The following is a 22,400-nucleotide window of genomic DNA, read 5'->3' as shown; positions in this document are numbered from 1 at the left end:
CCACGCTATCTGAGACCGGGGCGGCGGGTGGGGGCAGGGAGCAAGAGCCCTTCCACGCTGGAAGCCTGGTCCAGGTGTCCCTGCAGGTCTGTGTACTCAGGGCTCCAGTACTGAGGCTGAAATGCAAGGCGACTGGACCACTTGCCAGAGTAGCTTTGGGCTCACAGTTTAAGAAAACCCCATGGCTTGCGGCTGCAGAAGCCACTGTGAAGGGCCAGCCAATCTAGACCACAGATACTCACTGTGGCCCCTGTCCCTCATTTGAAAGATAGAAAGACACAGGCATGTAGGGCCACTGGTGGACACAGCAAACCTAGAGCTAGAACAGGTTGGTTCATGGGAACACCTGTGCTTGTGCTGCACTGGGGCTTTCATGGTTCCCAAGAAAAGGAGAGATCATGTAGGGAACACACTGCAGCTCAGCCTGGCCTGTTGGTGGGACAGCTCCAAGACAGAGCTGGCAGCCCAGGCTGGCCAAACAGGGCTGGGACATGGATTCTGTCCCTGACCCATGGTCCAGTCAGGACAGAGAGGCAACTCCTCTGCAGATGACAGAATAAACAGTGGTGAAGCTGGACTCGCAAGTTAGGAACCTGAACATGGATGGATCCATACCCAGCCAAATCAAGGCCTCCTGCCACTCCAAACCAGGCCCACACGGTCTTAGATGGTTCTCTCACCAGACCCACACTGTGGGCTTAGGCATCTCCATCTCCAGAGTGACACAGGTTCACAACAGGCATCAACCCCTGCTGCTTGTTGCTACTAGCGCCAAAGTGAGCCAGATGCATCTGCCCTCCTCCTCCCCAGGCACTCGCCACTCCACAATCACCTGCTTCTGCAGCTGTGTGAGGAGTACTGATGGGCTCATTAGTCTAAGGGCAAGCCCATCCTCTCTAAGCAGGCCCCTGGTCTCCCTATCTCCGAAGAGCTGTGAGCAGCTAGACGTGGGTCCCCTTAGCCAATGTGACTCGAGCTATCATGACCTGAGAACCAGGTTGTGTCAATGGTACCCAGCTTAACCCTCACACACTGAGGGACCAGTGTCCATCAAGTCAAACACAGGATGGTAGTCCTCAAGCCAGCCCACTGACAGCAGGGCAGGGGCTTATGCTGACCTCCAGAAGAATGGTCCCTGGGAGCCATGCTGAGGCCTCTAACAGGCTCAAAAAAAAAAAAAAAAAAAAAAAAGGAGGCTTTTGACCAAGTCCAATTCAGCACCTCCTAGGAAAGTGATCAAAACTGCAGGTTAACCCATCTGCTTCCCCAACATGCTTGGGCCTCTGGAGCCACATGAGTATGTCTGTCAGCCTCTGAATCACTGGCCAGGTAGCATTCTATTCCTCACATCCAGCCAGGTGAGGAAAAGAAAAATGGGCATGAGAAAAAGAAAAATGGTGAACTGTCCTGTCCTTCAGTTCCCATAGATCCAACTGATGGCTATGGGTAAAGGAAAGAATGCTTGCCTCAGTATACCTAGAGCCAGATCAGGGACACACGTGGGCCCCAGGCGGCTGACAGAAGGGACAGGACCCAGGAACCACCTGGCCAGTCTCCCAGAGGCTTCCAAGTGTTTCTGGGTTCCCAAGGAGCTGGGCATTGAAGGAAATGTTAAAATGTCAGGCATCACAGCGCCACAGAAACGAATCCGACTAGGAACCATGAGTTTGTGGGTTCGATCCCTGGCCTTGCTCAGCGGGTCAAGGATCCAGCGTTGCCATGAGCTGTGGTGTAGGTCACAGATGCAGCTGATGTAGGTCATCAGATCAGATGCAGATCTGATATTGCTGTGGAGTAGGCCAATGGCTACAGCCTGGGAACCTCTATATGCTGCAAGTGCGGCCCTAAAAAGACAAAAAGACCAAAACAAACAAAAAAAAAAAACAACAAAAAAAAGTCAGTCTGCCTTACCAACACTCAGGTCTCCCTGCTGTGGGATCAGAGGACACCTGCAATACCCGAGTTGACAGCCAATACCTTCCTTCCCACAAGCCAGCCCCTCAGGAGCTATGTGGATGAGGGTCTGACTGACCCAAGAGGAGGACAAGGAGAGGCTGCAGGAGGAAGGGCAACACCTCCATCCTGTTTCTGACCATCCAGCTAGCCACTCTACTCCCTAGCCAGTAATCCCCAGAGTCCGTGCAGTTCGAGTACCTACTCCTAATGCTGCAACACCAAGAAGCCAACAGAGTAGAGGAAGGACCTCTCTCATGTGCACTTCCTCACCAACTGCACTCTCCTCATCACCCTGCCTCTCTGGGACCAGTCACTCCTCAGCAGCAGAATCCACCTCTCCCTTCAGAGGGAGGCACCAGACCAGAAAGGGCTTACCATTCCACACACTTCCCTTGACCCAGCCCCATCTACTTGCTCTAGTTCTAATGTCACAAGGGCCTGGCAAGAATGTTACCAAAGCCACTACTGTGGTTCTGCCCTGAGCCCAAGGGCTAAGGGAACAAGGGCTGGAACCAGGTTGCTTGGCCTAGATTTCAGAGAGAGGAAGAAGCTGCTTCCTTTCCAGCAGCAAACACAGCTCACAGGGCTCACCTTAGATCCCTTCTGGCAGGCAGGTCTGACCACTCTCAAGTGAGGGGAGAAAAAGGCCTGGTGTCTCTTCTGGATGGCATTTGGTGACAGACTGAAGTGTTGGGCTGCAGGCCCAGTGACCTATGTGCTAGGTCTACCTTCTCCACTGACCATGGAGAAATCACTGTGTCCTCATGTTTAATATGAAGAAGCTGAGTGCAATGAATTCTAAGTCTCTTTCAATTCCTAAAGTCCTAGATTCTAAGAAGATGGTTCCCTATCTTTTTTCCTCACTTCACTGCATGTGAGGAACAGAAGCAGAGCATCAACCATTTAAACTGACTTGACATCTTGACCTCTATGGGTTCTTTTCCAGCCCATGATGACTCTAGGGAAGGTTCCTTGGCAGAGAAGGAGCCCCCGGAAAGAGCTGACAGGGAAAGGAAGGGAGGAAAGAAGCCTGCGCCTTGCTCCCATGACTCAGTTCTTCCCTCAGCTTTGTCTCAAGATGTGTTTTCAGACCCAGTATTCTCACCCTCAAAGACCTCCTTCCTGTATTGACATGGGCCTGAATGAGAGGAGAGAAAAGGGCACAGAGGAAATTTTGAGAAATTTACTCAAGAAGGCAGAACTATTAGTATGACAAGAACAGCACATTCTGCTGTTGACCATAAGGAAAAGTGTTTTGAAAAAACCGGCAGAATTAAGATACTGTGGCAGTGGAGCCAGCATCCCCTTCTCTGCTTAAGATACCATCTTCCAGACGAGACAGAATCCAACATCCTGGGACTAGGTGGGGGTGGGGGAGGACCTGAGTAGCATAAAAGAGAAAGTCAGTGCGGTAGAGAGCCTGACAGGAGAGAAAGAAGGAAGATAAGAGAGTTATTAAAAGAGGCAGAGAATGAAGATAAAAATAAAATGCAGGAGTTACCCTGTGGCTCAGCGGTAACAAACTCAACTAAGCATCCATGAGGATGCAGGTTTGTTCCCTGGCTTCGTTCAGTGGGTTAAGGATCCGGTGTTGCTGTGAGCTGTGATGTAGGTCGCAGATGAAGCTTGGATCTGGTATTACTGCGGCTGTGGTGTAGGCCGGCAGCTACAGTTCAGATTTGACCCCTAGCCTGGGAAATTCCCTACGCTGCAGATGCAGCCCTAAAAAAAAAAAAATTAAAAATAAATAAAGTGAGAAAAGGTGTGACAACTTAAGGGTTAGTGAAGCTGCATTCTAAAATTTGAGTAACGAAATAAAATCTTGTGCCCCGACCTGTGTCTGCCCAGAGTCTACAAAGTGGAGGACCTGAAAAGGAGGGAGAGAGTGAAACTCAAAAGAGAGGAAGAAAAAAAAAAAAAAAGTGAGGAAGGATGGGAGTTGCCTGGTGGCCTATGAGTTAAGGATCTGGCATTGTCACTGCTGTGGCTCAGGTTGCTGCTGTGGCACAGGTTTGATCCCTGGCCCAGGAATTTCGCATGCTGTGGGTACAGACAAAAAAAAAAAGAGTGAGCAAGAATGTGTGTGCTTGCTTTGGAACCTGGGATGTTAGCAACCTGTGTCAGCAATCAGGTAGTATCTACTTTCAATAATGTCCTAGAACAGCCTTAGAGGTACTGATTTCAGAGCCAGCTGCACAGTGGTCTCCTCTATCTCCACTGAAGTGAGGTGATTTTCAAGGCCCAATCTGGTCTGTTTGTTTTTTTAACTTCCTCCCATTCTAATTTCTGAGGCAGTTTAGATCTCTGGTGGTTTGTTAGCATGTCTCCCATACTATGGCCTCTGTTTCCAGAGATCTGTTTCCCTGGAACTCGGGTACACAGGACTCAACTCAGGGCAGGCATTTGGTCTACGTGGCAGGATGAGTGAAGAGCTGAAGGTGACTCAGCCTTCTGGTCCAAGCCAGCCAGGCCACACTGGAGTGATGCTCAGGTCTGGGCACCACACTCACACTGGAAGAAACTGAGGCCAGGCAAGAACGCACAAGAAGGGTGAATTTGTGGAAGGAAGGAGAGTCTGGAGAGCAAAGCCGGTGGCAGGGTGATTGGACCCGGTCACCTTTAACCACCTCAGTGGCGGCAGGAGGGAGATGAGTGTGGGAGGCTCTTGGCAGATTTAAAGAGTCAGAATGTGGGAGCGGAGTTCCCGTCGTGGCGCAGTGGTTAACGAATCCGACTAGGAACCATGAGGATGCAGGTTCGGTCCCTGCCCTTGCTCAGTGGGTTAATGATCCAGCGTTGCCGTGAGCTGTGGTGTAGGTTGCAGACGTGGCTCGGATCCCGCGTTGCTGTGGCTCTGGCGTAGGCCGGTGGCTACAGCTCCGATTCAACCCCTAGCCTGGGAACCTCCATATGCCGCAGGAGCGGCCCAAGAAATAGCAACAACAACAACAACACAAAAAACAAAAAGACAAAAAAAAAAAAAAAAAAATGTGGGAGCAACAACAGCCCTGGCAGCTCCCAGAGGAACTCAAGGGCCTAGAAGCAGTAAGGCCCGTGAAAGGGCAGAGCTATCCAAGTGGAGAGAGACAATGGAAAGATCGGGAGAGGGAGGGGATGGATGGGGCTCTGGGAGCTGCTCAGAATACAACCCACAATACACCTCTTTGTTGGAGAGGCCTCAGCAGGGGGTGGGAAAGAGCAATGATGAAAAGAGGCTCTGATCCTGGGTTAACAAGATGCCACAGGTGGTCAGAGCAAGGCATTCTGGCAAAAATGGCTGAATACAATGTGGGGAGCATCTGTTTCTGCCACCACAGGAGGTAAGTGTGTAACCAGGGCAACAACAGCAGAGGGATGGCTAAAGGACAAGGCTCCAGGGAGCCAAGTGTAGCCCAGGGGTGGCAGATGAGGGAGCTGCTGCCCCTCTCCACTCAGGGCCAGCCTCCTGCCCCCACAAGATGAGAGCCACCCTTACCTTCCTCCAAGAGGTCTCTGACCAAAGGGTCCAGGAAGCGGCCAGTGCCCACACCCAGTGGACCAAACCATGCCATCTCCCAGGGTCCAGTCAGGGATATGAACTGAGGACATCTGCTCCCGCAGTAAGGAAAGGAGATGTATCTGTTGAACACCTACTGTGAACCAGGAGCTTTGGTGAGGTAGGGATGGCCCCTCCAGAGGAATCCCTCCTGGACAAGTAAGGGGGCCTCTGCTCACCCTACTGGGATCCTCGCAAAGATCCAGCGGCATCATCCCGCACTGGACACCCAGCAGCCACCAGCAACCAGGCAAGGAGGAAGGGCTCAGGTATACCTCACAGCAAAGAATTCTAAATCATTTGTGTTTTCTTGTGCTGTCAGCCATTGAGACTGCCATGGGAGGACCAGCCTCTGACTTGCTGCAGAGGACAGCAAGAGAAGAGTGGTGAGCTGAAGGTCTGCTACGGCCCCCAGTCACACCAGAGGTGGGAACATGAAGCAATTAAAGGAATCCAGCTGAATTCAAGCACAAGCCCAGAAATATGTCACCTGCCTCCTTGTATTTCGCTCTTCTGACTGCACACGTCCAGGTTCCAGCTCTCCCACATCTCCAGGCAGTCTCCCCATGGCTCTGGGGCAAGGTCCTATCCCTGCTCACCCAACAGCTCCTTGTCAGAGCATATGAACCAGGCTGCACAAGCAGCCCCCACAGGCAGTGGCCCCCTTCACCTGGAGAGCACCAGGACACACCACAGGCTATGCACCTCATGTTATCAACAGCATCCCAGGTCAGAATATAGCAAGTGTTAGAGTCACTTTAAGAAGGAGGAAAGAGGGAGTTCCCGTCGTGGCTCAGTGTTTAACGAATCTGACTAGGAACCATGAGGTTGTGGGTTCGATCCCTGGCCTTGCTCTGTGGGTTAAGGATCTGGCTTTGCCATGATCTGTGGTGTAGGTCACAGACGTGACTTGGATCTGGCATATCTGTGGGCTCTGGCGTAGGCCGGCAGCCATGGCTCCAATTAGACCCCTAGCCTGGGAACCTCCATATGCCTCAGCTCAGGTGCAGCCCTAGAAAAAGACCAAAAAAAAAAAAAAAAAAGAGGAAAGAGGAGTTCCCATCGTGGCACAGCAGAAACGAATCTGACTAGGAACATGAGGTTCTGGGTTTGATCCCTGGCCTCCATCAGAGGGTTAAGGATCCAGCATTGCCATAAGCTGTGGTGTAAGTCGCAGACGAGGCTCAGATCTGGTGTTGCTGTGGCTCTGGCGTAGGCTGGCAGCTGTAGCTCTGATTAGACCCCTAGCCTGGGAACCTCCATATTGCTGCGGGTTCGGCCCTAGGAAAAAAAAAAAGAAGGGGGAAAGAGCTGGGATGGAAATGGAAATGTCAGTTCTGGCTCTGGGCTCTCATCCTACTGCAGGGCTACCAGAAGTACCGGATGGTGTAGCTCACTGCCCCCTGGGCCCAAATAGAAGGATGGTCTGGCTGCAGCCCAGGAACTCACCCCTAAAAAGCAACTTGCCACCAATACAATTCCCTAGGAAGTGGCAGATTGGCCCTGCAGGTGGGCTTCCTCTCCCACCAAGATTCTGTCCTCTGCCAGGCAGCACTCACTCTCCTAAACAAGGTTTTGTAAGAACCTTTGCCCAAGCCCACGTGTTCCTAGTGCAGTCACCTGGGCCCACCCACAGCTCAGAGACTGTCCAAGCAGAGGAGGGTGACAATTAAAGGCTGCTAAATGCGGCAGACAGCAAAGCGGCTGATGACATCGCTCTGTCATCAACTCCATAAGAACCTCTTCATCCGTCCTGCCTCTAGGAATAGAACTCTTGACAAAAGCAATGACATTAGGCCCACAACGTCACATTTCATGTCAAATGAATCACAGAATCTCCAAGTTGGCGGGACCATAACAGTCTTCTAGTGCGGTCTACAGATGGTGACTCATCTTCTGTGTCACTCCCTTTAGAAGCAGCTGCTCCAGCCCTCCTAGGGCCTCCTATAACAGGAAGCTCCCTCTTTCAAGGTGACTCTTTCTTTGTAGCCTCAAGCTGCTCTCAAAATCACAAAGGCCTTCCTCACATCTGGCCAACATATATCTCCCTATCCCTTCCAATATGACCTCAGCTTGGCCCCCTCTACTCCCGCACCTCTGGGCACTGGGTAAAAACTCACATTCTCCTCTCAAAATCAACTGTCACAGCCTTCTCCTTCCCAGGATTCTCTCCTCTTTCAAGACTCCTACCTTTGCTTCTAAGCAGGTCTGGCCAACAGCCCCCTAAGTGCATCACGGGTAAGCTCTCCACTTCTTCCTGGAGTCTAGCCCTAGAAGAAAACACTCCCAGCCAGCAGGAGCATCCCACTGTGCCTGACAGCTAGTCATTTCTGGGTCCTTGCCTAGGGCATCACCAGCAACCACTAGTGCTTCCCTGGGAGAAGCAGGCGAAAGTATTGGGAGCATATATATTGATGTACATCTTGTCCTCAAGAACCTTACAGGCTGGGAAGAAGAGAGATGTCCACAGACAACAGCCTGGGAAAGCACCAAAACAAGGAAGGCTGAAGCATGTGTGTCAGAGAAGACTGTGGGCATGCAAAGGCCAAGAACTCTGAAGCCAAGATGCCTAGATTCAAATCCCAGGCTGCCACCTTCTGTGAAGTTACTTAACCTCACTAGCCTCAGTTTACTCATCTGTAAAATGAGGCGATTACATCCCTTGGTGAGATTACTACAGAGATTAGACATGTTGGGTGTAGGACCCTCAGACCTGTGTCTGGTACTCAGCAGACCACACAACGGGAGCGGTCAGTACTATTCTTAATGGAAGCAGTCTTTGAATTCGATGATTGAGAGCTGGTCAAATTTCTAAGGCTGACATTGGGAGAAGGAAAATCCTGAGCAAAAGCATAGTGTAGGGAGTGAAAGGAACAAACATCTTGGGCCCATGGTGTGTAGACAATGGGGTGGAGCACGGGGCCTGGGCTGAGGCTAGAGTATCTAGAGTGTCAGCATCGTGGGGCAGGTGCTGAAGGAGGCTCCACCTGTGTGCTTCCTTCAACTGCCGGGCCCCATGTGCAGACGTCAAGGCAGGACTCTACACACTCCCTGGGTCAGAGGGCAGCCTGGGGTACTCTCTCATTCTGCCTTATAAGCTGACGCTCCTACTGCACAGCTGCAGGAAGGTTCTGTCCCCCACTTCTACTCTTCCTAAACTATGGCTCACATGTACCATGTGGAGCCCACTCTCTGGAATCCCAGATCTGCTCCAAATATCCCCAGGACACCAGGCTCCCCCATCACAAATGAGGACCACTCCAAAAGCCTCCAGTCGGTCTTCCTCCTGCTGGTCTCCCACAACACTTCCTGCTATACTTGCCCTTCACCATCAAGAACCCAGAGGGCTCCCTGTCACCTAACACACTGAATCCCCAAATAATCCCTGGCACTAACTACAGAGCTTCCAGCAACAAACACCAGGCCTGGCCAAGCCTTGTCAATCTCTGCTCTATTACTCCCAATCTCCTGTTGACTCTGGAGCACAGTCAGCAATGTGCCCTTCTCTGAGTTTCTCTCCTCTCAAGGCCCACTTCCTGCAGGAAGCCTTCTATTCAAGTCCACAGAAACCACTGAGCCTGACAGAGGGTTGCATGGGCAGAGCCCTTGGGGAACAAGCACACTGGCTAGGGCCTGGTGTACAAGAGAGACCACTATAAAGGGGCAGGGTGCCTATTAGAAAGGCATCGAGAGCTACAGCACTTAGTAGTTACTGTCAGGTGAGGAGCCTATACCTACAAGCCTTGCTGAGCTCAAAGTGGGGGATCCTTCATTTGCACAAGAAGCCCCCTCAAAATGGCATGCTTTCTTAGACAGGTTTTCTGGAACAGCTTTGCTCATTCCCCCAACCTACCCCACCCGGTCTTTTTAGGGCCGCACCTACTGCACATGGAAGTTCCCAGGCTAGGCTTTAAATTGGAGCTACAGCCGCCAGCCTAGGCCACAGCCACAGCAATGGGATCTGAACCTCGTTTGTGACCTACACCACAGCCTACAGCAACGCCAGATCCTTTAACCCACTGAGCGAGGCCAGTGATCAAACCTTGGTCCTCATGGATACTAGTCAGCATCGCTACCACTGAGCCATGACAGGAACTCCACTAGTCATGTTCTTAACCTGCTGAGCCACAATGGGAATTCCAGGGCCCTGCTCACTTAGATGGCCTTCATAAGAGCAAATGACTGTCACATGGCAGCAGACAGTTGGCTGGGTAAGGATAGGGGCAGGGCCCAGCCCTAAGAAGGGGGGCCAGTCCAGCCACCTAACCGGAGCCCCATGGCCCATGTTCGGACCGCCCAGGCCTGAGGCAGCATGTGCCTGCCAACCAACGAGGATTCATTCTGTGGCCATTTCCTATTCCCAGTCCTTTCTCCCAACAACCTCAAGCTTCATGGGGATAGGGAACAGGCCTTCACGTCTTCATCTTCGCCAGTGCACTTACTGGTAGGCAATGACCAGCAGAACATAGGCAGGTGCCTGGTCTCCAGCTCAGAGAGCCTGATCTAATGATGAGGCCTCCTCATCCAGGAAAACACCCCAAACAAATTCCTCCCAATCCAGAGCTCTCTGCAGATGATGGCAGAATCTGCTCTTGGGATCAGCTGAGCTCCTGATAACGGACAGATGCCTTCAGTGCCGGCCAGGGACTTGACTTGGACAAGGAACTGATGCTCTCAGCTTCCAATGAAGGGTAATGGGGGCCAAAAGCTACAAAGTGCCCTACTGTGCAGCAGAAACTGGCACAACATTGTAAATCAACTATATTTTTTTATTATTATTATTATTATTATTGTCTTTTGTCCTTTTAGGGCCGCACTCGCGGCATATGGAGGTTCCCAGGCTAGGGGTCTAATCGGAGCTGTAGCCGCCGGCCTACACCAGAGCCACAGCAATGCCAGATCTGAACGGCATCTGCGAACTACACCACAGCTCACAGCAATGCCAGATCCTTAACCCACTGAGTGAGGCCAAGGATCGAACCTGCAACCTCATGGTTCCTAGTCAGATTTGTATCCACTGCGCCATGATAGGAACTCCTCAACTATATTTTAATTAAAAAAAAAAAAAAAAAAAAAAAAAACAAAAACGGAGTTCCCGTCGTGGTGCAGTGGTTAACGAATCCGACTAGGAACCATGAGGCTGCGGGTTCGGTCCCTGCCCTTGCTCAGTGAGTTAACGATCCGGCGTTGCCATGAGCTGTGGTGTAGGTTGCAGACGTGGCTCGGATCCTGCGTTGCTGTGGCTCTGGCGTAGGCCGGTGGCTACAGCTCCGATTGGACCCCTAGCCTGGGAACCGCCATATGCCGTGGGAGCGGCTCAAGAAATAGCAAAAAAAAAAAAAAAAGACAAAAAAAAAAAACCAACCAACAACAACAACAAAAAAAACCGTGGCACAGTGGGTTAATGAGTTGGCTTGTCACTGTGGAGGCACCAGTTGGATCCCCCCACCCATTGAAGTGGGTTAAGGTTCCGGTGTTGCTGGCAGCTGTGGTCACAGCTCCAGCTCAGATATAATCTCTGGCCCAGGAACTTCCATATGCTGAGGGTGCTGCAGTAAAAGAAAAAATAATAAATAAATTTTATTTTTTGCTTTTTTAGGGCCGCACTTGCAGCATATGAAGTTCCCAAGCCAGGGATCAAACTGGAGCTGGAGCTGTGGGCCTATGCCACAGTCACAGCAACAAGCAGCATCTGCAACCTATGCATCCTCGGATGAAGCCTGTCTTTGTCCATCAGAAGGTACATGAGTCATCACCACTTCCTTCTGGTTTTATGCACTTGTTCACAACTGTGGAGGCTGCTTTCACGAGCGGGGCTCCATTTCTACTATCAGATAAATGTGGTGCTGTACCTGTCTTTTTATCCCCACCTTCAAGAGCTTCCTCGGATGAAGCCTGTCTTTGTCCATCAGAAGGTACGTGAGTCATCACCACTTCCTTCTGGTTTTATGCACTTGTAGACTATGCAGCTTTTTATCAAACTGCAAGTATATTATATACAAGAGAGATTGAAAAATTAGTCCTGAGTGTTTAAATCCACCACTGGAAGAGTGACTAATCCACCTATACCTTTTCTATGGAGAATTATGTGCTATTGGGTAACTTTTAGCTCTTTAAAGAAAAAGGGGGGGGGTGAAATTTAACAGCATCACTTCTATGAGAAAGTCCCATGGAGAAGTCGGGTCAGAAAGGCATCTCGTGTACTCCTCTAGGAACCTGTGATTGCCATTCAGCGTGCTCCAGCATTGTCTGGTTTCCAGATTGGATCTGGAGCTGCTGTTGGATCACTCAGGCATACTTAGGATTCCTCTAAATGGGTCCAAGCTGCAGTCCACGAGCAATAACAAACTACCCCAGAAACTGCTCTTTACTCTGTGCTTAGTAATGGGATTTGTGAAACACACTAAGGTGTTCATTACCTGTGACTTTTTAAGAAGTCTTCTTTCTCACTAGTTGATGTGGAAGAGAGAGCATGTGACACAGCCAGTATGTGGTGGAGTGCTAGGGTAATCCTGTTTACAATAAATCGCCTGAATTTCAAAAAAAAAAAAAATCTGGAGTTGCTTGGAGCAACGCCAGATCCTTAACCCACCAAGCGAGGCCAAGACTTGAACCCTGATCCTCATGGATACTAGTCAGGTTCTTAACCTGACAAGCCATAATGGGAATTCCTTAAATAAATTTTAAAAATAAATTAATTAATAAATAAGTTTTTTAAATTTAAAAATTAAAAAAAAAAAAAAAAAAAGTCTAGGGAGTACCCCACACCCTCTGGGAACTCCAGATTCATGCCACCTGATTCCAGGAGAGCAGAAAGCAGTGTCTCAGTATCCAGTTGGTGGCCACAATAGGAGCAGAAAGCCTGAGTCCATTCCCCACCCTACTCATCTGTCATTCTCTCATCCTCAGACAAAAAGCCAATTAGAAAGACTGTGCGACCTCCAATTAGATAAACTGCTTGATCAACACTGCCAGAATCAGGAACTCTTAAGCAAACCTATGGACTTCTTCCTGGAAAGTGTCTTTCCTTTGTCAGCATCTCTTGGAGAACCTCCCTCCTTCCTGTAGCTAAGCTACACCACACAGAGCTCCAAGGGTAAGCCAAGCACAGCCCTGGTGCAACAATGCCTCAGTGAGGTCTTTTGATCCGTGATGAAACCTGGCCTAAAGGGTAAGCAGCCCTCTCACCCTCTGTGACCACCCCATCAGAGTCTGAGCCTCCTGGCCAGTCAGTATTTGTTTTGTTGAATCCATCTGGAGCAAGGATGAAAACGTGAAAAACTTTAGGGGAGGAGTTCCTGCCATGGTGCAGTGGGTTAAGAATCTGACTGCAGTGGCTCAGGTTGCCAGAAAGATTCAGGTTCGATCCCAGGCCTGGCACAGTGGGTAAAAGGATCCAGCACTGCCACAGCTGTGACATAGGTCACAGCTATGGCTTGGATTCAATCCCTGGCCTGGGAACTTCTATATGCTGTGAGGGTGTCCATTAAAAAATAATAATAATAAATAAAAACTTTAAGTGAGAGATGGACAAAGTCCCAGCTTGTCTTTGGCCTGTGGTCAGTACAGAGCTGACCTGAAGAGGAGGGCTTCCCTCCCTTCCCCACACCACACTGATACACAGGACTCGGGGATGCCCCTCGAGAGGGCCAGCTCCCATGCCCACTGGAGGGATCCTTCACTGACCCTCCCACATCCCAAAGCTGAGAGGGAGGGTGATGGAGCACAGGATCTCAAGCGCTGAAAGCGCTTGGCCTCCATGAGGCTTTGGGGCAATTCCTGTAGGAAATGCTGCTATGGACCAACTGGCTGAGTCCAGGGAGGGCCTAGTCCAGGCTGTTCAAGAGGCACAGACAGCAGCACAGGCTTGAGAGAAACACTGTGGGGAGCCCTCTGCAAAGACCACTTGAGGGAAGGGCCCTCACTCACTACCTTGGCAAAATCCTGTCATTCTGCAAAAATTACCTCAACTCCCACATAAAGCCATCACACATTCTGTTCTTCACAATCTCTCCAACTACAGCATTTTATTCCAGCTTGCCATGCTTGCTGTTTCCTTGTCTCCTACCCAGTCAGCATCTTGCCTAAGGGCCAACCAGTTTTTTCTTGTTCTGCACTTCCCTTCAGCTCCCAGCAGTGCTGAAAGCTGACAGATCTTTTCAGGCAGCAGGACTATCAATGGAGCCAAAGTAACAAACTGGTGGCCTGCTTGTTGAATAAGGCCTATCAGTGAGCATCCGCTGAGTTAAACACAAGGTGCTGCCTAAATATGTGAATTACATTTCAACATTTTTAAGATCAGATTTTCTGGCCTTTTCTTTTTTTTTGGCTGCACCCGTGGCACGTGGAAGTTTCCAGGCCAGGGATCAAACCCACACCACCACAGAGACAACACCAGATCCTTAACCCACTGAGCCACAGCAGGACTCCTCTGGCTTCTCTTTAAAAAAGTGGACTCGGTGTACCGAGTCTCCCTACTTTGTGGCAAAACCAGGCCGGGTTGAAAAGCAGCTATTTTGCTAGACAGGGCATGGTTACTAGCTTGCCCCCATCCTCTGGGGCAGATACTATGGTGGCCCTGCCCCACTTCCTCTCAGCCCACCCCTGAGCTTGCCTGCGCTGTCGCTCTGCAGGTACTGGAAAAGAAATTCTTGACTCATACAAGAATCACTTCATTAATAATTACCCTCTCTCCTGTCCCTCAGTGGTACAATTCTTTTCTTTTTTCTTTTTTTTTTAAGGGCCGCACTCACGGCATTTGGAGGTTCCCAGTCTAGGGGTTGAAGTGGAGCTGTAGCTGCCGACCTATGCCACAGCTACGCCAGATCTGAGCCACATCTGTGACCTATATCACAGCTCACAGCAAGGCTGGATCCTTACCCCTCAGTGGTACAATTCTGAGGCACAATCCCCATGATTATTCACAGGGTGCTCTGTGGAACTGAGTTCCAATGACCCACAGTGGCAGTCCACTCCTTCATGTACCCTTCATTATCTTTTTTCCTTTCTGCCTCACTTTCCCCACCCTCCACTTGTGCTTAATGGAACCACATCCCAATTAAACTATCTGCTCCCAAGTCCTTGTCTCAGGGCTCACTTTTGAGAGAACGCAAACTAATATACTCTACTAGTCTCACCTTACCATTTTCTACATCACCTGCCTGGCCCCAAGAACATGGTCCTCATAGCATGTCCCCTTGATCAAGGCTACAGGATAGGAACCCCATCCCTACTCAAGGGCCTCCCAACATCCAGGGACAGGGCAGACTCACCTCTCCAGAGTAACTGTACTTGCCCCTGAGGATCTGCCGGTACAGCCTGGTGCGGTTGTCATCCTCAAAGGGCATGGTGCCACTGAGCAGGATGTAGGCAATGACGCCCAGTGCCCACATGTCCACGGAGTTGGTGTAGGGCTTGCGGACCAAGACCTCAGGGGCAATATACTCGGGTGTGCCACACGTAGTCTTCATCAGGCAGTCGTCACCCTTCTTGCGGGCACTGGCCAGGCCAAAGTCGGTGATGATGATCTTGGAGTCAGTGCCTGGATGGTAGTAGAGCAGATTCTCAGGCTTGAGGTCTCGATGTGTGATTCCCAGTGCGTGCAGATACCGGACGCCATCCAGCACCATCTGCAGCACCCGAGTGGCGTCACGCTCAGTGAAAGAACCCTTGGCGATGATGCGGTCAAAGAGCTCTCCACCAGTGGCCAGCTCCATCACCATGTACACGCGCTCCTGTGTCTCAAACACCTCCACCAGCTGGATGATGTTGGCGTGACGCACCCGGCGCAACACACGGAGCTCTGACTCACACACCTCCCGCCCCTCCCGGTACTTGGTTTCAATCATCTTAATGGCATATGGCTGCCGGGTTGCCCGATGCTCCACACGTACCACCCGGCTGAAGCTGCCTCGGCCAATCAGAGCTTTGATGTCATACTTGGCCGTCACGCGTGGGTCGAATTTGGCCCTGTACTTAGCCACCCTGGCTCTGCGTGGTGGTTCTGAGGGAGGCTCTGTGCGGCCGGTAGTGGGGGCACCAGGGCAGGGGTTGGCACGTTGACTGCCTGCTGGGAAGCCAGCTTTGAGAGGGCCAACACTTTCCACCTCTGTGATGAAGTGCTTGTATACATCACTCTTAGTGCCACTGAAGGGCTCCACCTTCTTGACCAGATCCAGCTGGACATCCTTGGGCGGCTCGGGAAGGACCTTGCTTGTCCCACAGCCCATCACGGACACGGGGGCATCCTCTCTAGCGAGGCTGGCAGGACCTGCTCTGCAGGCAGTGCCCCGTCTACACCTATACAGACAGAAGAAAGGACAATTCAGCATAGCCAGGGACACTTGTGAAGGGATACCAGCCATCCTCCTCACCCCTTCTCCTTGCCCCTGGATAAAGCAAGCCTAAAGACCTGACTCTAATATGGTTCCCTACAAGGGAGGATGGCTTTGGCCCCTGTGTGCTCGGCGCACCATGGAGGATCTAAATGAGACTGGGTCTACATGGTCCTGATGCAACCATCTCCCTGGGTCTGATTTTTTTTTTTTTTTTTGGGGGGGCCACATCCTTGGCATGTGGAAGTGCCTGGGCCAGTGACCGAACCTGTGCCACAGCAGTGACCCAAGCTGCCGCAGTGACAACACCAGATCATAACCCTCTGTGCCACAAGAGAACTCCTCCCTGGGTCTGATTTGCATGCTGCTCTTCAACTTGGAAGAAGGGCAAGAACATGCACAGGCTCTGCTATTGCTGTCCCCACCCTCCTCCCTACTCCACCTGGGTCCCTTATCATAGGCGAAGTCCTATGTTTTTTAAAGGTTAAAATCATTCCTCTTATTACTCTGACTCATCTTTTATGAAACAGCAGTATAGAGTGTTGGAGGCCCATTCTCCAACACTATCACCCACGAGGCTTCTCCAAGGCCCCTTCCCTCATGGATATCTTCCTTGCCCTCCAGGCCTCCTGGGCCTGTATGAGTTAATTCCCTCATCCCCTGCAACAACCACCACCACCCACTGCCCTGCGTCTCTGCACTAACCTCACTCTTTCCTGGATGGCTCCCTCTAATTTACTAATCTTCAGCTTGGCAGTTTAATATCCTGTTCCAGGGCCTATCACTTCCCCAATTTACCACACAGATGGCTAAAATACCACAAAAGTCCCAGAACTAGCTAAAATCAATCCCAATGAATTGAGGACCACCAGTCTTACTTAGCACACTGCCACCAGGTAGCCACCAAACTAATTTGGGCTTCACTTAAGAGGTAGAGGGAATCTTGACCTCAGAAAGGACACTAACAACTTCATCCATATGAGACTCAGGCTGTGGATTGGGGTAGTCTGCTTCCCTGGGATGAGGATCCAGGAGTCTTCCCCATTTGTTTCCCAAAGATGTTCTGACTATTAATATATTGTAGCTGGTGGAGCCCTGGACAAGAAGTACTGAAGTACCACTTCTATTACCTTTTTTTTTTTTTTTTTTGCTTTTTAGGGCCGCACCTGCAGCATATGGAGGTTCCCAGGCTAGGGGTCTAAGTGGAGATGCAGCTGCCAGACTACGCCACAGACACAGCAATGCCAGATCCAAGCCACGTCTACGACACACACCACAGCTCACAACAATGCCAGATCCTTAACCCACTGAGCAAGGCCAGGGATTGAACCTGCAACTTCATGGTTCCTAGTCAGATTCATTTCTGCAAAGCGGCGACAGGAACTCCCACTTCTATCACTTCTATCTAGGCTGCCCTTCTCTATGTCTATCCAAGGGCCCCATGGGTGAGAATTTCCTATTATTTATGACATGCAGAATTGGGGATAAAATGATTAATTCAAAGAAAATATTTACTGAACACCTACTGGGGATAGGAGAATGAGTAAGATGTCCAGTGCAGGTTATATTTTAACATACCTAAAACAGGTAATTCATGTCAATAAACTCATAGTCTAAATGAAGAGCAAAAACTAAATGAAGAGCAGAACATAAAAACAGGAAATTCTGCATGCTGCCAGCAAGGTAAAAAAAAAAGAGAGAGAATGCTGTTGCCTGGTGAAATTCAGGTTGTCAGGAGAACTCAACAATGTAGGATGATGGTGGTGACAGTTAGTAAAAGTCCTTACTTGGAGATTTTCATCAAATATGTGGTTCAGAAGCTACTCTCTTCCCTGAACTAGTGCTCTATACTTCAATATCTTATTTTCAAAGCATAATGTAAACATATACAAAAGGAAATGTAAAGAAAAAAACCCTCAGTTTTTCTTTCATTAAAAAGAAGAAAGAAAGAAAAAAAAAAAAAAAAAAAAAAGAAGTGTAGCTGTGAACAGGAGGAGGGTCAAAGTGGACTGAAAGGGCAGCCCAGACAGTGTGGTGGAATGGAGAACTGACAGGGACTGGAGGCCAGACATAACAGGTGAAAGGAAGGAGTAGATGGCACCTCAGGCCCTTGATCGGGCTCCTGGGCAGAGGGGCAGGAGTGCAGCAGGAGGGACAGGTTTGGGAAGCAGTGGGAAGCGTTCAGTTCTGGATGTGTTGCAGTGGGATGGCTGGATGCAGAATCTAATGGTCAGGGTCAGAGATTCCACGCTACCAAGGGGCAACACCAACCCAGCCCCACTCCCCTGAAAAGCCAGTGAAAGATCCCATGAAAGGCAGCAGAGGGAAACTCAGGGAGGTTTTGCTAGGGCACCTTGAAGGTCACATAGAACCCAAAGAGAGGCCCTGAGAGAGTCGAGGGCCTGAATTCAAGATGGTGGCCATCTCCTCCAAGGAACAAGCTTACCTCTAAAACATAACCAAGACCTTGATTACCAATCCATCAGATAAAAAGACCAAAGATCAAGGGCTTAGCTTTTAATCATATGTCACTATGACTCTCAGCAGAATGAGACTGATCTTTCCTCATGTAAGTGGAAAAGATTCCTCGACCAATACAGTTCTCACCCAAATGCCCAGGAGATCCCACGTAGCAGCTGAGGAAATCATATTTAAACAAAGGCATTTAGAAACAGGGTTGTTTTTCACAGAGACCAAAGATAGAACTGTGGACTTTGGGAGTTCCCGTCAAGAACTGTGGACTTTGGAAGTTCCCATCATGGTGCAACAGAAACGAATCTGACTAGGAACCACGAAGTTGCGGGTTTGATCCCTGGCCTCCCTCAGTGGGTTAACGATCTGGTGTTGCTGTGGCTGTGGCATAGACCAGCAGCTGTAGCTCTGATTTGACCCCTAGTCTGGGAACCTCCATATGCTGCAGGTATGGACCTAAACAACAACAACAACGAAATAAAAATAAACTAATTAAATTAAATTAAATTTAAAAAAGAACCAGGGACTTTGGAATTTTGCTGTCTCATCTCTTTTTCAGGGAAAATAAGACTCAATGCAGCTCAGGAAAACAAAAAACAGCTCTTGGGTCAGGATTCCTGAGGCAGAACATGGGCCCTGACCCCACAACACCATACCGTAGCAATGTCTACTACCATTCAGAGAGAAGAGAAACTGCATGATTGACCCGGCATGGCTACTTAGATGTTACTTCTTCCTGGTGAGAAGGAAGAACCCTAGATCCACAAGATTACTGAGTCCAGGTATACCCACAGCCTTTTTGTTTAAATCTGCATACCTAGTCTGGTCCTGATGAAAAAAACTAAGATTTACAAAAGAAAAGACCTGACTTTTCACTTTAAACAAAGCCTGAATAAGAATCTCGAGTCAGCAGTACAAGAGCCAAGGATTTTCCCGCCTTTGACCTTGCTTCTTTGCTTCTGTGACACAGTTTCTCTCATATTTGTTCCAATTAGAAACTCTTCAAAGATAGGTGGATGCTAATACTCCACACTTCCAACAAGACAGATCCAGAGTGGAGGAGAAAGGATGCCAGCTCTAAGAGCAGGGAACTGCTGATAATCTCCAGGTGATCAGGGCTGCTCCACACTCCAATCACATCTGTTAAATTCTCTTTTCAAGAGTTCCCTGGTGGCCTAGCAGTTAAGGATCCAACACTGTCATTGCTGTGGCACAGGTCTGACCCCTGGCCCATGAACTTCCACAAGCCATGGATGTGGCCAAAAAAAAATTATCTTTCCTCATCAGTTAAGTGAAAAGGCAAACATAGGGACAAAGGAAGTGGCTGGCAAACCCCTCCTGAGAAGAAGGGCAAACTTCTTCTGTCCTCAGCTCTCTCTCCTGTGTGTGCCCCCAGCAGAGCACCCAGGCTGGGAGCATGGGTGGGTGGCGATGAGTGAGGAAAGCCTTAGGAAGCCACCACCCAGGAAGGTCACACTATGCCAGCTCTCACAAGTCACCATCCTGTTTCATGACACCAATCCTAACAAATCTTTCATAAAGTATTGAACCCTCCAGAGTCAGCCTCTACACCCTCAAGTCCCAGCCTGATCCAAAGCACTCCTCAAAGAAGGTAAAGGTGCTGGACAGGGTGCAGCACTAACACTCTACAGAAACAAGAAGCCAAAAAGGTAGAAACTTGTCCAAAGCCAGTCGACAAATGGATGATGACAGCTAAGTACAAACTCAAACCTGGTTCTCCATCCAGAGTTCCTTCTACCAAACCAGAAAGACTCCAGGAGTGCTTGGGGCCCAGACAAGCTCAACCTCTCCAGGTCAAAGCCTCAATTCTTCCTCATACCACACAGCTGGTGAATCACTGAACATTTACTGAGTATCTTTTCTGAAGGGCATGTCTTCCAAAACCTCCATTCCAAGTACAACCTTGGTCACACTGCTCGCTGCTATACTAGATTACCTCTTCTTTTTTTTTTTTTTTTTTTTTTGGCCTTTTGTCTTTTTTTTTAAGGGCCGCAACCTGCAGCATATGGAGGTTCCCAGGCTAGGGGTCCAATCAGAGCTATAGCTGCCGGCCTACACCACAGCCTCAGCAACGTCAGATCCCAGCCGGGTCTGTGACGTACACCACAGCTCATGGCAATGCCGGATCCTTAACCTACTGAGCAAAGCCAGGGATCGAACCCGCAACCTCAAGGTTGGTTCCTAGTCGAATTTGTTTCCGCTGCGCCACGATGGGAACTCCCTAGATTACTTTTGATCACTAGAGTTGGCAGCCTCTTGAGGGAAAAGGCCACTTCTCAGGTTTCTAGAACCCTCTGGTTCCCAACAAAGTGCTGAGCTCAGAGTAGCCATTTGAAGTTTGTTAACACTTAATGAAAGATGGTCTGGCTCTCAGATTTCTTTTTGCTGCAGGGCAACAATCCCAGAACCTCAGAAATTTTCAAGTGGCAGGAAGAGGCCAGATTGGTGGATAAACCAGAGTCATGCTCTTTGGACACTTGTATAAATGTTCTCAACAACAAAGGAAGCCAGAGATCTTAGGTCTGTTTGGGTCTTACAGATTGTTACCTGAACACCAAAGCAAGATTGTCTACAATTGGCCAGACCCATCTGTGGGGAGGCCAGGGGCCTAGGGGGAGGGGACAGGCGGGGATGGATCCTGAGACAATTTTCCTGGCTACAGGAGTGTGTGGATGTCTGCCAGGCAGGGCCCACAGGCACCCAGCCCAACACCTCCTAAGACTGTTCTCCACAGCAAATGTTTCACCTTCAAAGATCTCTATATTCCACTCCTGCATTTTGAAAGAATGTCTATTGAAATGAAGTAGGCAGTAATCTCTCAGGAATCCCAGAAATAAGTAACTTAAACAGCACTTCTAACCATCATGAGGCAAGCAGAGACGGCAGGTGAAGAAGCCTGTCACTTTAGACCAAAAAACCCTGAACAAAGACCTCTGCAACCTTAGAAGCAACCACACAATTGCTTTCTAAAACAGGGACACCAACATGAGACCCAGAAATTTCTTTCCTTTTTTTTTTTTTTTTCTCTTAAAGGGCTGTACCCGTGTTATATGGAAGTTCCCAGGCTAGGGGTCAAATCAGAGCTGCAGCTACCAGCCTAGGCCACAGCCACAATGCCAGATCAAAGCTGCATCTGTGACCTACACCAAAACTCATAGCAACATTGGATCCTTAACCCACTGTGCCAGGCCAGGGATCAAACTCGCATCCCCATGGATACTAGTCGGATTTGTTGCCACTGAACCACAACGGGAACATCCATAAATCCATTGATACTGACAAAGAAAGTTAAGTCATGGCTCAGTGGAAATGAATCTGACTAGCATCAATGAGGACACAGGTTCGATCCCTGGCCTGGCCCACTGGGTGAAAAATCTGGCGTTGCCGTGAGCTGCGGTATAGGTCACAGAAGTGGCTCGGATATGGTGGTGTTGTGGCTGTGGCCGGCAGCTACAATTCCAATTTGACCCCTAGCCTGGGAACTTCCATATGCTGTGGGTGTGGCCCTAAAAAGACAAAAGAAAAGAAAGATATCCGTCAATTTTATTGAATGGCTTTGTGCTGGGATCCATGTTCCTGATGTATTAAGTAGTTAAAATATTATGTGATGCATGTGTTCAATGAAGCATTAAAAAAAAAGGTACAGACATTTACATGGCAAAAAAATATCCCGGAAAGGTAGAAAAGAAACTGTTGACAGTGCCTGCCTCTAGGGTATGGAAATTCAGGGAAACAGGCAGAAGGAAGGAAAAAAGTAAGGGGGACTTTTACTTCTCACTTTACATACTTCTGTGCTCTTGCTGTATTTTAAAATTACCACATAATACATTTTTCTTCTGATGGGCAAAAAATAGGTTAATATAGGACACTTGTGAAGGATACAAGTGGGCAGTCAGGAGGGCTCTGCCTTGAGATCTAAATGGGCTACATTTTTACGATCAAAAGAAAAGTAGGAAGTGCAAGAAGACCACCTTCCTCTTATTCCTTTGTAAAGACATTGTAGAAAAATGGGGCGCAAGGGGATAATCATGCTCCAGGTCTTCTGTGAGCTGGAGGATAGGCTGCCAAGTGAGGATCTGGGG

At 49.4% G+C, this 22,400-nt stretch overlaps 1 protein-coding gene across 4 annotated transcripts in view; it reads right to left on the bottom strand.

Annotated features, from left to right (window-relative positions):
* The window catches only part of PSKH1 (protein serine kinase H1), a 35,279-nt gene that overhangs the window by 7,752 nt on the left and 5,127 nt on the right, over positions 1-22,400 (bottom strand). Inside the window, exons 2-3 of one of the 4 annotated variants that reach the window (XM_021094115.1) lie at positions 14,764-15,790; positions 11,911-12,021 (exon numbers count right to left, since the gene is read on the bottom strand). In XM_021094115.1, the coding sequence (XP_020949774.1) occupies positions 11,941-12,021; positions 14,764-15,720 (1,038 nt within the window). In that variant the 5' untranslated portion in view covers positions 15,721-15,790 and the 3' untranslated portion in view covers positions 11,911-11,940. Of the gene's footprint in view, position 1; positions 117-11,603; positions 12,022-14,763; positions 15,791-22,400 lie in introns of those variants that run through there. The other 3 variants (XM_021094112.1, XM_021094113.1, XM_021094111.1) reach the window with 3 other exon arrangements.

The sequence above is a fragment of the Sus scrofa genome, chromosome 6 (genome assembly GCF_000003025.6).
Source record: "Sus scrofa isolate TJ Tabasco breed Duroc chromosome 6, Sscrofa11.1, whole genome shotgun sequence".
Taxonomy (NCBI): Eukaryota; Metazoa; Chordata; class Mammalia; order Artiodactyla; family Suidae; genus Sus; species Sus scrofa.
Note: the sequence above shows the minus strand (reverse complement) of the source record. Positions and strands in the feature narration are given on the sequence as shown.